The sequence below is a fragment of the Anopheles moucheti genome, chromosome 2, assembly GCF_943734755.1.
Source record: "Anopheles moucheti chromosome 2, idAnoMoucSN_F20_07, whole genome shotgun sequence".
Lineage (NCBI taxonomy): Eukaryota > Metazoa > Arthropoda > Insecta > Diptera > Culicidae > Anopheles > Anopheles moucheti.
This window is the reverse complement of record NC_069140.1, coordinates 25982479-25996479: the sequence shown is the minus strand read 5'-3', so window position 1 is coordinate 25996479 and position 14001 is coordinate 25982479. Positions and strand designations below refer to the sequence as shown.

General features: G+C 46.0%; 1 protein-coding gene across 1 annotated transcript in view; it reads right to left on the bottom strand.

The window, feature by feature from the left end:
- LOC128299519 (uncharacterized) overlaps positions 1 to 13321 on the bottom strand; it is a 113883-nt gene extending 100562 nt beyond the window's left edge. Inside the window, exon 1 of the mRNA XM_053035510.1 lies at positions 11480 to 13321. Within this exon, the coding sequence (XP_052891470.1) occupies positions 11480 to 11851 (372 nt within the window). The 5' untranslated portion in view covers positions 11852 to 13321. The remainder of the gene's footprint in view (positions 1 to 11479) is intronic.
- Positions 13322 to 14001: the final 680 nt, after the last annotated feature.

Genomic DNA, 14001 nt, shown 5'->3' with positions numbered 1-14001 from the left:
CGGCTATTAGCATCCCTGCACACACACCCATATTACACATGTTTCTCGCGGCGGAATGCACTGCCATTGTAATTAGCAGCCCTTTTCGGTGGCACATTAAACATCGATCACGTGAAACGTATGATTCGGTGGCAGTGGAGACGGTCTTTGCATACCGTAGTCAGACACCGTACTATCACTGCCATGTGTCTCTCTTTTTATTTAACCACTGTTGCGATAATGGTAAGAAATAGCTTATTAAAATAGCTTTGCTGTGATTTAGGAATGCCGATGGCGCATTCGAGCAGTCACTACACACACTTGGTGTAATTTAAATTCCTTCTCTGTGATTAATGAGTGTTTTGTGAATAGTCCTTTAAATCCATCTTGTATTTAGAGCGACGGGTCAATCACTAATATTATGGGAAGAGTCACTTAAATCGTGACATTTCACGAAAATAAATAACAATTTAAAATCATGATATAATTTTTCATAAAATCTCAAAGCAATTTAATTTTATTAATCATTGCTGATTTCCAAACCATCCTTGAAATCCTTGGAGATTGGAAAATCTTCAACGAATCCTATTATTAGGTCCGCAAATAAATAACGGCCGTTTTTAAAACGATGGTGCCACTGTGGACTGTGGCGCGATTTTGACGTTTACAAACGTCATAAATCAAGTTCGGGAATGACATAATCAAACTGAGTAAACAGATTAGTGATTGGCGAGTAAAAGTTCCTAGTTCTTGAAAATGTCTGATTTTGAGCCGGATAAACGCCATATGCGGAAGGTGTTGCTGTTTTTGTTTCGAGCGAAGAAAACGGCAGTTGAAGCGCATCGAGAGCTTTCGAGTATTTACGGCGATGCTGCTCTAAGCGAAACAAGGTGTCGGGATTGGTTCCAACGCTTTCGAAGCGATTTCGAAGTGATTTCGCCGTGGAGGATGCTCAACGTGAAGGAAAGCCCAAAACGTTCGCCGACCAAGAATTGGCGCCGACGAAGAAGTTATGCTGAGTATTTGATGGGACCAGCTCGGCGTCATCTACTACGAACTTCTGAAACCGGGAGAAACAATCACTGATGAACGCTACCGGAATTGATGAGTTTAAGCCGAGCACTGCGTGAAAAACGGCCAGAATACTCATTACGCCACGACAAAGTTATTCTGCTGTATGGCAATGCTCGGCCACATGTTGCCCAACCTGTGAAAAACTACCTAAATACCCTCAAATGGGATGTTTTACCGCACCCGCCATATTCACCGGATCTGGCACCATCAGATTTCCATCTGTTCCGTTCCATGGCACATGGATTGGCTGACCAGCAGTTCTCCTCCTATGAACAGGTCCAGAATTGGTTGGATACCTGGATTGCGTCGAAAAACGTATCATTTTTCCGAAAAGGAATCCGCGATTTACCCGAAAGGTGGAAGAAAGTATTAAATAATAATGGCCAATACTTTGATTGACCCAATTTCTTCAACTAAAAATGACACGAGTAAAACTAAACTTATGAAAAAAACGGCCGTTATTTATTTGCGCACCTAATATTAATCTTTATTGAAGATTTATGAATCCTGATTATAGAAATCTAAATCTTTCAAACACTTCTAAAATTTTTTTAAGGAACATATAATTGAGTTGGACAGCCCTGTGGCATGATGCGGACTGAACCAAAATCCCATTCGGACCAATCCCTCGTACGAAAGGTACGTAACTATCCAACTACGGGTAAATAAAGTCACAGATTGCCAGAAATGACCGGCCTATACCTCTGGAAGTTGTTGTGCCGATATAGAAGAGATAACCGAGTCAGTCTCATCCTCTACAAATTATTTTATTTTAAAATTCAATTATTAAAAGTTAAACAATCTAATAACAGAAAATTTGGGTAATCATTTAACGAAGCTTACAGGATTTTTCTGAAACAATATTTTTTCATTTCATCAATGGTTTCAAAGGGTCGGTTTTCAATTTTCAATTTGTTTTCACCCTCCTACATTAATTCATTCATCATAAATTTAACGTTTGTCCCATTCTATTTCCTTTTTCTTCAACGTTTCCCTGCAATTTAATAAATAGCTGTCAGGTTAACTCGTCATATCGATTTCCTTTTATTTTGCGTTTTCGCTGGAAATATAGTTGCTACAAGCATCTGGTTTCTTTTTCTCTTCGATTCTGTAGAATGTTATAATAAATTGAAATTATTTCCCTCCAAACCCTAGGTAACGCTCACGCTTAGCCGGTCTACAAACGGCCCCCTACTGGAAAGAGCTAAACCCGGGAAAGAACACCACCAGTGGGCCCCGAAGTGATAATTATGATTAATCGTTCCGGCAAATCCCACGACGCCTCTTTAGCACTGATTCCTGCACGGTTTTGCTGTCGTGCCCATCTTTTCAACACTATCAGCTCGAACGGCCATGCATTGCCAAGCGCCATTCCGTCAGAAGTTATTTCGTAGAAGCTTCTTGGCTGTTTTTTTTTCGTTTCGTTCTTCACTCGCTCATGTGTCATGTGTTATCTCCGCAAGCAAAAACATTCCAATCCCCAGGCTGTTCAGCCAAGGGCAAGCGATGACTGATGTCAAGTGTGTGAGCTGACGAATTGATGGCGGATGCTGGAAGAATGAAGGTACGACAAAAATAAAACGGACGTCTCATCCATTTTCCACCTCATAAGTCGCCACTTTCCACGCAATTCCACGGCGATGGCGCTTCATTCCGGCATGGCGAAAAGTGAAAAGCACCGCAGGGTGGAGGCAAAATTAAATCACAAAATAATAAGAATCTCCGCGAAATCTCGTCCCTAAAACAATTTGCCTAAAACGATAGCTTCGTGCTTGATTAAATTGTCTCAGGCCGGCGTCCGGCATCTTGCCGGCTGCTGGAAAATTCGGTCCCGGGGCATTCAGCCGCTGCTTTCCCAACAAAACAGCGCGGTACATTAAAGCCGTACCCAACATCAATGCAGCGAATTAGCATTATAATGTGGAATGAAATAGCCATTAGTAAACATTGCGATGTAATTTAATTAATTACCACAACCATTCGCTGTGTGTTCTCCCACGATGGGCCGCCTGTATGGGATGTGCGCAGGCGTTAGTTTTATGCTAGCTAAGAAGCTAGGTTGTTAACAATCATTGTTGCATGGAGAGTGTTGAAAAGAAAGCCCTAGCACCTCGGAACCCAACCAGGAACTCGGCTATAATTTAACCACATAAAAGGCTAGTGCATCCACAATTTCTACCACCCAAGACATTCGAACATGCGTCTTAACGGTATCTCTTCGCTAGCCTACAGTAGGCGTGCATTACAAAGCGACTACAAAGTCATATTACAAAGCTGTATGTAATGCGAACCAGTTCACCACCCCTGCACGTGTCCGTAACGCATAAACGGCCGTTCTTTGATTAGGGAGCAGTAGCTTTTACTTTCGCATTTTGCAGTACATCGCAGTATGCCGGTGCGTACACAAGGTGCGTACACATACGTCAAAAGCCGATTAGTGACACAAACACATCTGTGACAGCCGAATTGTACCAGTCGCAACAACGATAGTCTTTCTCTGTGGACCATTAAATAAAAACCTAGCGATGGGCAAACCCTTGCTAATGAACTGACAAAGGGCCACTCGCCTGGTTTTGGGCAGGTATCGGTACCAGCGCCCTCTCTGGCCAATCTGTCCTAAAGAAAAAAGGAAACACGCACACCCATGCATCCGCAGATACACGCACAAATGTCCCATTTTATAAACCATCGTGCGCATTCGTCCCTCAGCAAGCAAAGGCCTGTGTCCCCGTACAAAAGGGACAGATGATCTCATCTGCTAGACGAAAAATTCACACCCGCCTCGGAGTGCCACGTGATGCCATCTGTCCGTTCCGGCCATTCGGAAGGGCGCAGGAGGACGCTCGCACGGACACAAATGAACCCACACTTTGTGCTACAATTTATGACCGTCCTTTTTTTCCACTATCCACTGATTTCCGCTCCGGTTCCAGCTGGCAAAAATTGGAAGGACAATGTTGTGACGCTGAGCAAAGCGCATAACATCGTTTAAAATTAAACAAAACGGACTTAAAGGAGAGATGAGTTGTAGTCGTTGGAAAAGACCACCAATGTTTAATGCGCCCAAATGTCAAATGTGTGATCGTGATTTGGAAAGATTTTAACTTTTATGCGCATACCTAAAGTGATAAAGTGTGCTACTGCCAAGGCAAGCAGAGTGAAGTGAGAGTTTAAAACTTTTGGAAAAACAAACTTCCCGGACTTCATAACCAAGCACGACCTCGTTACTCTACCGGCATTGCTGCCATCCCGTGCCGGCTTTCAGAATCCTTTCCCGTGTGCGTCCGTGATGACAGGCGTAAGTAATGCAATTAGATAATTTCAGACCAAACTTTTTTTGTTGTCCCACCTCCGAAGGCCAGAACTCGCGAAACGCTTGGCGTTGATTTAGTCCGCAATAATTTGATTAGCTTCGGCAAAAAGCAAACCAACCAAATAAAAAGTATTCGCCCAGCTCGCGCCAAGCCGCGAAGCCGGCTTGTGAGTTCGCGAACGGTAGCGTAAAGTTTTTCCGTATCTATTTACAGTTTATTTTTTGTTTTTTTACAATCCAAACCAGCCCAAAGTTCTTGAGCAGTCCGCGAAAAACAAGAACTCAATAAAACTCGAAACTCTACAGCTCAAAATCGTACAAGAATATGCTTTTTTGGGCAAAACAACCAAAGCGTTTCCGGAATTGAATCCAATTAAGTAAATTATTTAATGCCGATGTACGGGGTCCCGGACGCTGGCCCCGGTGAACGAGATGACAGGCTACGAGTTCGAGAGCGGGAAAAGGCACAAGATTTCACAATCCGCGAGGTAGTTCTGCGCTGACCTGCACGTTGACCAGTGCGCAGCATAATGAAAATAAAAGCTTGCAAACAATACAACCAAATCCCATAAAACATAAACACGGCTTTACGATCAATTATAAACGTTAGCAAACAAACAAACTACCACTGCTGGGAGCGGAGGGAGAAGGAGTGAGGTAGAAGGATTAATGAAGTGAGTTTGTGCCCCACCAACAGCCAAAGTCCGACCGCTCTCGTAAATTTGTTCGCAAATACTGCTCCCGCCACGAAAACAAATCATTTAATTAGCGTTGACTACCGACGGATAGTCTCCGTTTGGGGAGGCCTGGCGAAAAAGTTGATTCTACCACACTTCTCTAATTGTGCCACCCCTCTCTCCCTCCCATTCCGGCCCCACCCAGCCCCTCACCGGATCGAATATCGTACGCGAAATTGATTTCTATTTAACGATAAAACAATCTTTCCACGTCAAACAGGCTGGAAAACACACGGCGGCCGCAGCGGGCGTGGGGATGGTTTGCGTTTGATTAAAATTTAATTGCACCGATTTGATGATTTTACTGGTCCGAGCGTGGTACGGGGGCACGGGAGCGTGGTGAAAAACAGACGAAATTGATTGAAATATTTATCCACCACCACCCAACCCACCCAGCTCCAGTCAGCTGGGATGAATCCGGGCACAAAACGGCTAAGCCCGTGAGCGATAAGTTCCGGTTCATCGTTCATACCACCCACAGCCCGAAAACATGCTACCGGTGGGGGGGGACGGGTCAAAGTTCAAAGCGAAAGCCAGCTTTTGTTCGAGAGCAAACACCTCACCCTAGCCAGCGTGAATGCGAGAAAAGCCACCCCGTGAAGAAAGGCAGAAAAGCCCCAACGAGCAAAAAGCTCTTTCATCTCGTCCTGGCGACCGGTAGGGATGATTATGCTGGCCACCCGCGCGTATATATATGTCTGATATGTTTCTTGAGCATGGATGCTTCTGCGTCGGCCAGCCACCGGGCTAATCGAAACCCAGCCGGGATCGGTCAAGAATCAAATTATTTCCAGCGCGGTGGCTGGCGAAAGGCGGCACAAAAACAAACGAACGTATCAAGGGCCCATAAAGCGTACTAAAAATGCGGGACACAACAGGATGCAGGCAAGATTTTGACCCGGTCACATAAACACACTCACACACACACCGAAAACGAAACCAAAACAGCAACAGAAAAAAAACAGCCCCACGAAAGATTATTGCCCTCGCCAGCTGCTTCCCCCTTCCGAAAAGGGATTTGGAGCAACAACAACAAAAAGAAAATGGCAGGTAGATAAATGGAAGATGGCAAGGACCTGTTGTTTGTCGTTGTTGTATCTGCCGCAATAAACGCAACAACGGGGCGGCCCACGGGCGAGCTACCAGGAGCCGCCAGCAGCCCGGACACTGGCACCGTCCCGGACAGGACAGACAGAGCAATCAGATCAAAAAGTTGACGAGCGCACCATCATCCATTACCGTGGGAACGGTTTCGGCAAAAGATAAATGAGAGCAGGTTTCGCTGGTGTGTGCAGTTTTGCGCGTAACCGCACCGGGACCGGCTCATTCAACGGCCATCCCGGTAAGATCATGTTTTTTCATGCGACCAGCAGTCCTGTCCTATTTTCGCAAAAGCATCATCACGAAATGTCTCTAACTCCATCCAACCCTCCGGAAAATAAAAATAAAAAACCTCGATTGCCCGAACGGTATGCAAATTAACATATCGATTTCCTCCCACCGGGAGTTCTCCAACAACAACAACAACAAAAAATGGCCTATCTAATATTCCGATCCTTTCGAGAAGGATCCACACTGCTCCCGGGAAGCCCTGTTGCTCCGGTGAAGTGGATTGACCTTTTTTTTTGCCTTCGACCGCTATCCATGCTTACATCACGGATTTAAGCTTCCCTGTCTATCCCTGGCCGCTAGTCACCCGTTGGAAGTTGTATCCGTCGTTCGTGCCCAGACCGGACAAGCTGTTTCGGCCGGCGTGCTCCAACAATAATTTTTGGGGGTATTTTGTTATTAAAATTCTCTGTCGCCCGGGAAAGGCAACCACCTCTCGCGCGGGGTCTTTTGCCTTCGTACACCGTAATTATTAATTTCGACAACTACGTGCGGGTTCTGGGATTTTAAGAAAAAAAAGGACACAAACGAGGTTGGCGCCAAAGATGCTACGACTTTGAAGAAGCTTACACTACAATCGATGCAAAAAAGAGGCAAAGCCAATGTGTATTACCATAAGCGACCCGGTCGGACAGCGACTTGCGCGATAACCTTTCGTTGTGAGTGTTTTGCGCCCGTTTTGCGCAAATTACAAACCATTTCCATGGCTGTGGGTCGCTAGGGTCGAGGGTAAGCATATGCATCAGCTGATAAGCGATGCTCGGCTGCGAGCTCGAAGTGGCTAGCAATGGATTGCCGCTGTTGGGACAATAAACCGTAGATCTAAACTAGCGCACGACCATCAGCAGCTGTGGTGTTTGATTCTGATTCCACTGGAGATAATAAGTAGCTTACGAGAGGAAATGCATCAATCGGTCATCAGGGACTTTATGCAAGACTTCAATAAACGAGATCTCTTTACAGAGCGACTTGGAATTCCTTGGAGTTCGTTGTTAAACACTATTAAGAAGAGATGTACAGGCAGTCCCCGAGATACGCTATTATAGCGGACTCTAATTTCCGCGTAAGTTGAATCCTGGTGCAATTTCGTTTATACTTCAAAGTCACAGAGTCGACTTCCTTCTCTGGAATTAATTTTTTCACCGAATCAGGCTATTTTAAGAAAGAATACATTCAAATAAGTTAGAAAGAAATGTTTTATGTGACAAAAAAAAGGTATTTTCGACCAATTTTCATCTTTTTGCTTAGATGTTGTGCTATAAACTAGCTCATTTGTCAAATTTCCAAAAACTGCGTATCTCCGAATCCGCATATAAGAGGAACCGCGTATCTCGGGGACTGCCTGTACAGTGTTTTTTTTCGAATTTAAAAGCCTTAGCAATATCTGGTCAACATTTCTATTCATCATACTCATTCTAACTTCTTAGAATTCACTTGAGATTTTTTTAGAATTTACAGAATTTCCCTCAGATTTTCTCATACTTGACCAATTCTTCAGAGATTGTTTGGGGTAGACTAGTACTGGACGAGAAATCACGTATATGACCTATTTTTGGATCTCTCTACTGTATGATCCTACCCTTAATCCCCCCAAAAAACCAACGATCTCCACTAACTTAAGATATCGTTTGAAAGTTTGAAAATGTCTTTTACAGTAGATATAAATTCGCCCCCCCCCCCCCCCCCCCCCCCTTTCGCAGCGAGTTCATTTCATTCCACTTTCCCTATCGCTTATCAATTACTTACCACACCGGAATTGCGTCGCTCCACCGATTCGCTATCGATTCGCAATAACAATTCCGAAACTTGTTCCCGTTCCCGGCATATCTCCCCCCCCGGGGCACCTGGGACGGAATAATGGCTGTACTTTTGTAAAATATCACCATTCCAATGCAGCGGGCAAATGGTCCCTCCAATCGGTACTTTACCGCATGTGGAAAAACCGTGTACGGTTATTAGCGCGAATGGCATCGGCATTATGTTTCGTTTTTTCTCCGATCGTTATCTCTTTCCCACACACACACACACACACACACACACACACACACACACACACACACACACACACACACACACACACACACAGTAGCCGACCTGTTACGGTAGAGTTTCCCGGCAGGGCCCGTAGGGCCGCTCGACGGTCGTCTTTGCGCTTTCGGTTACAAAAAGCCTCCCAGAAAATGCAGAGCAGCGCCGTGAACGCGCAGAAAGAAAGGAAAGCCGAAGAGCAAAAACTAAAAGCTCGATGGAGGACAGGGCAACGAGTACTTCCATCACGAAAACCCTGCAGGGTTGCTTCACGTCGTGGCACACGGGGTGGCTGGAAGCCGCCCCAAAACGCAAAACGGGCCCGGGACCGGAAAACCAAATATAAAAGTCCACAGACCCCGCAGGAGTCGCAAAAGTTGCAGTCTTCGTTGATTTATTTTTATGATTCTCTGGCCCCCAAAATCGTTTGCGAGTTCCGACGGTGTTTCTTCTTGTTTTTCTCTCTCTCTCTCTCTCTCTCTCTCTTTATAACTCCCTCGTATTTGATACAACGGGGTGGAAATTCTGACCAGGCCAGAGCTGCCGGACGTAGGTGGTACAGGTTGCTGCCCCAGTTGCGGAACCCTTTTGCCCGCTGGTCTTACGTTTTTACTTTTGCAGGTCACTTTTTCGTTTTTGTCTGTTGGTTTTGCTCCATTTTTGTGTTTTTGCCTGCAGGTGCCATCCGACTATCCAACCGACACAACACCAGCCCATGCCGTATGTCTCAGGTCACCGTTGTCGTTTCACTTGACTTTTATTCTCGGCTACGTACGGCATCCCCATCCCCAAGCGCCGTACTCATTCCAGCAGGCCGCAGGATAGAAAAAAAGGAGATATCTGTCTGTCCGGGTCTTGCCTCGAACCCTCGAGCTACCGGATCGCATCCAACTTCACGTAAAGGTGCCTTCCCCAAAAGAAATACACACATACACACCCGAAAAACCTCAAACGAACGAACTCCAATCGTAAATTACGTTTTATTGCATTTTAGTACAACTTACCGCTGGGCCTGGGATGCTCGGGTGAGCGTTTGCATTGCTTAAGATTCACTATGCGCCAGACGTTTCGAAGGAAAGGGTCCTCACCTCACCACTTCAACCCTTTTCCCACACCCCTTGGGGCGAAGCGTTTTGGACGAGAGATCTTCCAAATCTTCGTAAATTGGCAAACGAAATGCCGCACGTCTTTGGGGGGGGGGGGGGGGGGGGGGGGGGGGAAACATCGGCAAATCCTAAAAAGCTTCAGAAACACACGATCAAACCTCAGTCCCTCAACAACTGGGGGTTGTAAGGCTTAGGATTTCGTTTGTCGAGCTCCGAGGAAAAAATAACGCCCAAGATCTGGTCCGGTACATTAGCAATGAAAATTACCTTTTTCCTGAAGTTGCTGAAGCCTGGAACGATATTGCCGGCTGCTTGCGGTCTACAGCGCCCCGCACATCAAAAGCTTTCATGTTGAAGAGAGAACACGCGGGTACGTACCAGCACCGAATTCTCGGTTGCGACTAATTTCGGCCAGTTTCGTAACAAGACTGTTGACAAGCGATGCGAACCCAAAAGCTGAATAATCATATCCCAAAAAACGGATCGGGCTTGGGCAGCGTTGGTATGTCTGGGAGGTGGATTATGCTAATGCAACCCACCCAGTTCCCAGACGCTCGTGGTCCAACCGGCGTAGGATAACGTGCACGCTCTCGGTAAAGACGATGGTAATGACGTAATAAAAAACTTATTCCAAACCCATTTACGAGTAGTGCAACTTTGCCCATAAATAGGATCATGTTTGCTCTGTACCTACACCTCATGCAATGCCAAGTGTATCCATAATTTTTGGGCCCACCCCCCATTCCACCATGATCCTCCAAAACTACCAGCATGCACACACTCAGCGTTACACGTTTTGTGGTGAAGGAATTGCTATTTTTCCATCATGAGACTCGTAAAATTTTAGGTACATGAAAAACTCAAGTTTGCTACCATTTTGTTTTTTTTTGTTTGGTGTTTGTGCTTTTTTGGATTTCGAAACCCAAAAGCCAACGGTTGGCGTAATGCCATCGAGCCACCGGGTAGCACTGGCCACGGGGAAGAAACTTTACCATTTGCCCTTCATGCAATGGTTTTTAGCAGATAGCGTGGTGGTGGTACGGGGCATAAAAATGTGGTTCATTGAATAATCGTGTGCAGCAAAAGGTGCCTTTGCTGTGCGGGGTCGCACCCACAGCAAGACGGTTCGTGTGCAATTAAAACTCAGAACTTGTGATTTTACTTGTTTATACAAGACGTAAAGATTTTTATTTCCATACTTACGGGGTTTCGCGAAGCGCACGCCATTCTTGCGTGCATTCGCCGCATCGCACAACATCGTTACAGACGCTGACGTCTGAAGGAATCGATAAGAAAGCGAAATGATTTTTTTTCCAATCACCAAAATTCTATTGCATTACGTAACGTATTGGTTTGAAGATGTAAGCAACGAACGAAAATCAGTTATCCCAAAAAAATAGGCAACATGAAAATTCCATCAAGTACACATTTGGGGTTAAGATCTCCGTTTCTTGGCCAAGCACCTTCAACACGCAAAACACTTGCCCTGCGCCCTGCCCGATGCACGGGATGCACACGGAAAGTTTGAGATTGGTTGGAAAAGAATTTCAGTTGCACTCTGCTGCGATAATAATGGCGAACCGAATGGCTTCCTTCCCGAACGGAATTCTTTAAGCATTGGGTGAAATTAGAAAAGTTTTGCCCTATCTTGACTTGAGTTGGTAGAGTTCAAACACTTTACCTCGTCAGGCAGAAACCATCTATTTGTTGCGGAAATATTTAAAGCTTTTAAAATTCGATATAAGTCACATAAAGCTTCACGGAGTTTGTTGAGTTTTTGATCTAACAATAAAATGTTATTATATGAAGACGGGTAGATGAACACCATAAATTCAGAAATATGATCCACTTACCGGTGTGGAGTACGGATGTGCCGTCAGACAAACGCCGTCCGCCTTCAGCTGCTCCTGCAACAGTGCCTCCAGTTCGCTCAGCATCAGCGGCGAACTGTCCCGCTCCAGGCTGTCACTGTTGTCCGACAGCAGCGACTTGGGATCGTTCAGCTGAAAGTAAACGCTGGCCGCACCCTTCTCCCGCAGCAACCGCACACTCTTAAGCAGCTTGCTCCGGTGGGCCGGATTCTGTACACCGATCGCGTCCAGGTCCGGATCACCGACCTGCTTGCAGATCTCCAGATCGTCGTATCCATTGTCGAGGAAGCTTTCCGCGTACTGGCCGAGCCCGAGGGCGCGCAACCACTCGCACACGATGTTGCTTACCGCCATCCTTTCGACCAGTACCGTTCCCCTTCCTGTATGCGCGCGTGTGCGTGTATATATAAGCTTCTATCACTTCCCTCTTAACCTTACCACTTCCCGGGCAAGGGACCACACAAACACTCACTCAATTAACCCACACTTCCGGAAACGGGGTGGGGGTGTTTTGGAAAATTGACTGGGGCCTTTTCCTATGTGGCGATAAGCTTGCCCGACTAAAATAAAGCACACACACGCCGGTTTCGCTTACCTCTGCATCAAAACCTTCGCCACCACTCCATATGGGGGCGCGCGCGCGCGCGTGGGAATTAATGACCGTACACACTTTTACACACTCCTACATCCAAGCACTTTATTAACGCACACCCACACACCCACACAGACACACTCACTCACAGCACAGCATTTACGCAAAAAGAAAAGCTTCCGCGTTTCCCCCTGTGGCTGGTTTCCTTTCGGGACCTACAGTACCTAGAAAGGGCCGGAAAGAAGAGGGAACTTTAACCAAAACCCAAGCAAAACACAAGGTAAACACAAACGTTTAATTAAACTTGTCCTTCGCCTGTAAAGCAAACCGCACCGTATACACACACACACACAGACACACACACACCCAACGTCCCATTTCATTGTGCCGGTTTTATCCTTGTTTCCTTTTCATCTTCTCTCAATTTAACTCGCTCCGTTCGTCTTTTTCCTTATCTCATTTTGTACCATTTTTTTCTTTTGCTCCTTTTTTTTACTGTTTAATGATCTTTTTTTCGATTACTTTTACCTTCTTGTTTTGGTCCTTCGCTTTTTTCCGTTTTGTTTTCATTTGTTATTCCATTTTAGTTTGTGTGTGTTTTTTTTCACTGATTTCGCTCGGTAAATCGTATCGAGTAAAAGCTTTCTGGTGCCCTTTTTGACAGTTTAGCTTTCTTGATCGTTGGCGTTGTTTTAAGTGGCCGCTGTTTTTTTTTTGTTTTTGTTGAGGTTGAATTCTTGCTCCAGAGCTTTTTGGGGTGTTGTCTGCTCTACATTACGCCGCAACACACATTCCACAGCAGGACTCGTCGCTTTCTTCGCTCTTCACGTTTATGGTGGGAGGTTTACGATACGTTTTTCCTAATGCAGTTTACACACCAATCCACCCCACGGCGTCCCGTTCGCTTGGTTTGTGTCGCTTGCTTTAGTGGCCTTTCGTTTATGGTTGGCTCGTCTGCAGGAAGCTCCCACAAAGTCTCCCACAATCACCCGCGAATGGAATGCTTGCTTGCTCGGTAACGTTTTTTTTCCCACCTTCCGCTTCATTTCCACCATTCGGTGGGCTCATCGTGCAACGAACGAACTGGTGCAATTACCAACGGCGGACATTGCAGCAAAGAGTCCTTCTCTGTACCCAGTTTTTGCCGGCTTCACACACACGAAACGATCTGCTTTGCTGTGTGGTTCTCCATTGGGCCGCCCCAACATTGGCAGAAGATTCTAAACGACAGATCTGATCCAACCTGAAAGAAAAGGGAAAGAGAGAGAGAAGAGAGAGAGTGTGTAGAAGCAAACAAAGTTAACCATTTGGAATCGTGACGAGTTGGTTAATGATGATGATAAAGATTATTATTACGGTGCCCTGTTCGATCTTGCGCGCGCTCTCTTGGCTTTGGCGCGGTTTGTGTGCGAGATTAAGAAGAAAGAGGTAATGCAGTAATATAACATTAACAAAGCAAAAACAACAACCACGGCAACGTCCAAGTAAAACAGTACTCATACGAAGCCACAGGAAACGGGACTCTCGGGACTGGCCCGAACGAGCATCGGCATGTAGGAAAACGAGATGAAGAAAAAAACGCACCACCTCCAACAACAACCGTGGGATGCTGATCCGTTCTTAAGTCATACGACGACGAAGCGCAAGCTCTCGAACGATGCTTAACCACTCATCTTCTCGTTCCATTGCGGACGTTGTACCGCTTTTGCCAGCCAAACCCACCTACTCAGTCACCTACCAAACCCCCCCGCGAGTCACGAGAGCATCGCGTTTTGCCTGTTGTGGCTCTTAAAATTCGAAAAAGGTTTATGACGGGCCACAAGGAAGCAAACCACACCGAGACCATCATGCCGCCCGTTCACTCGGGCCGGGTGACCTCGAAGCAAAACGGTTCCGCGGATGGAGCGAAAGT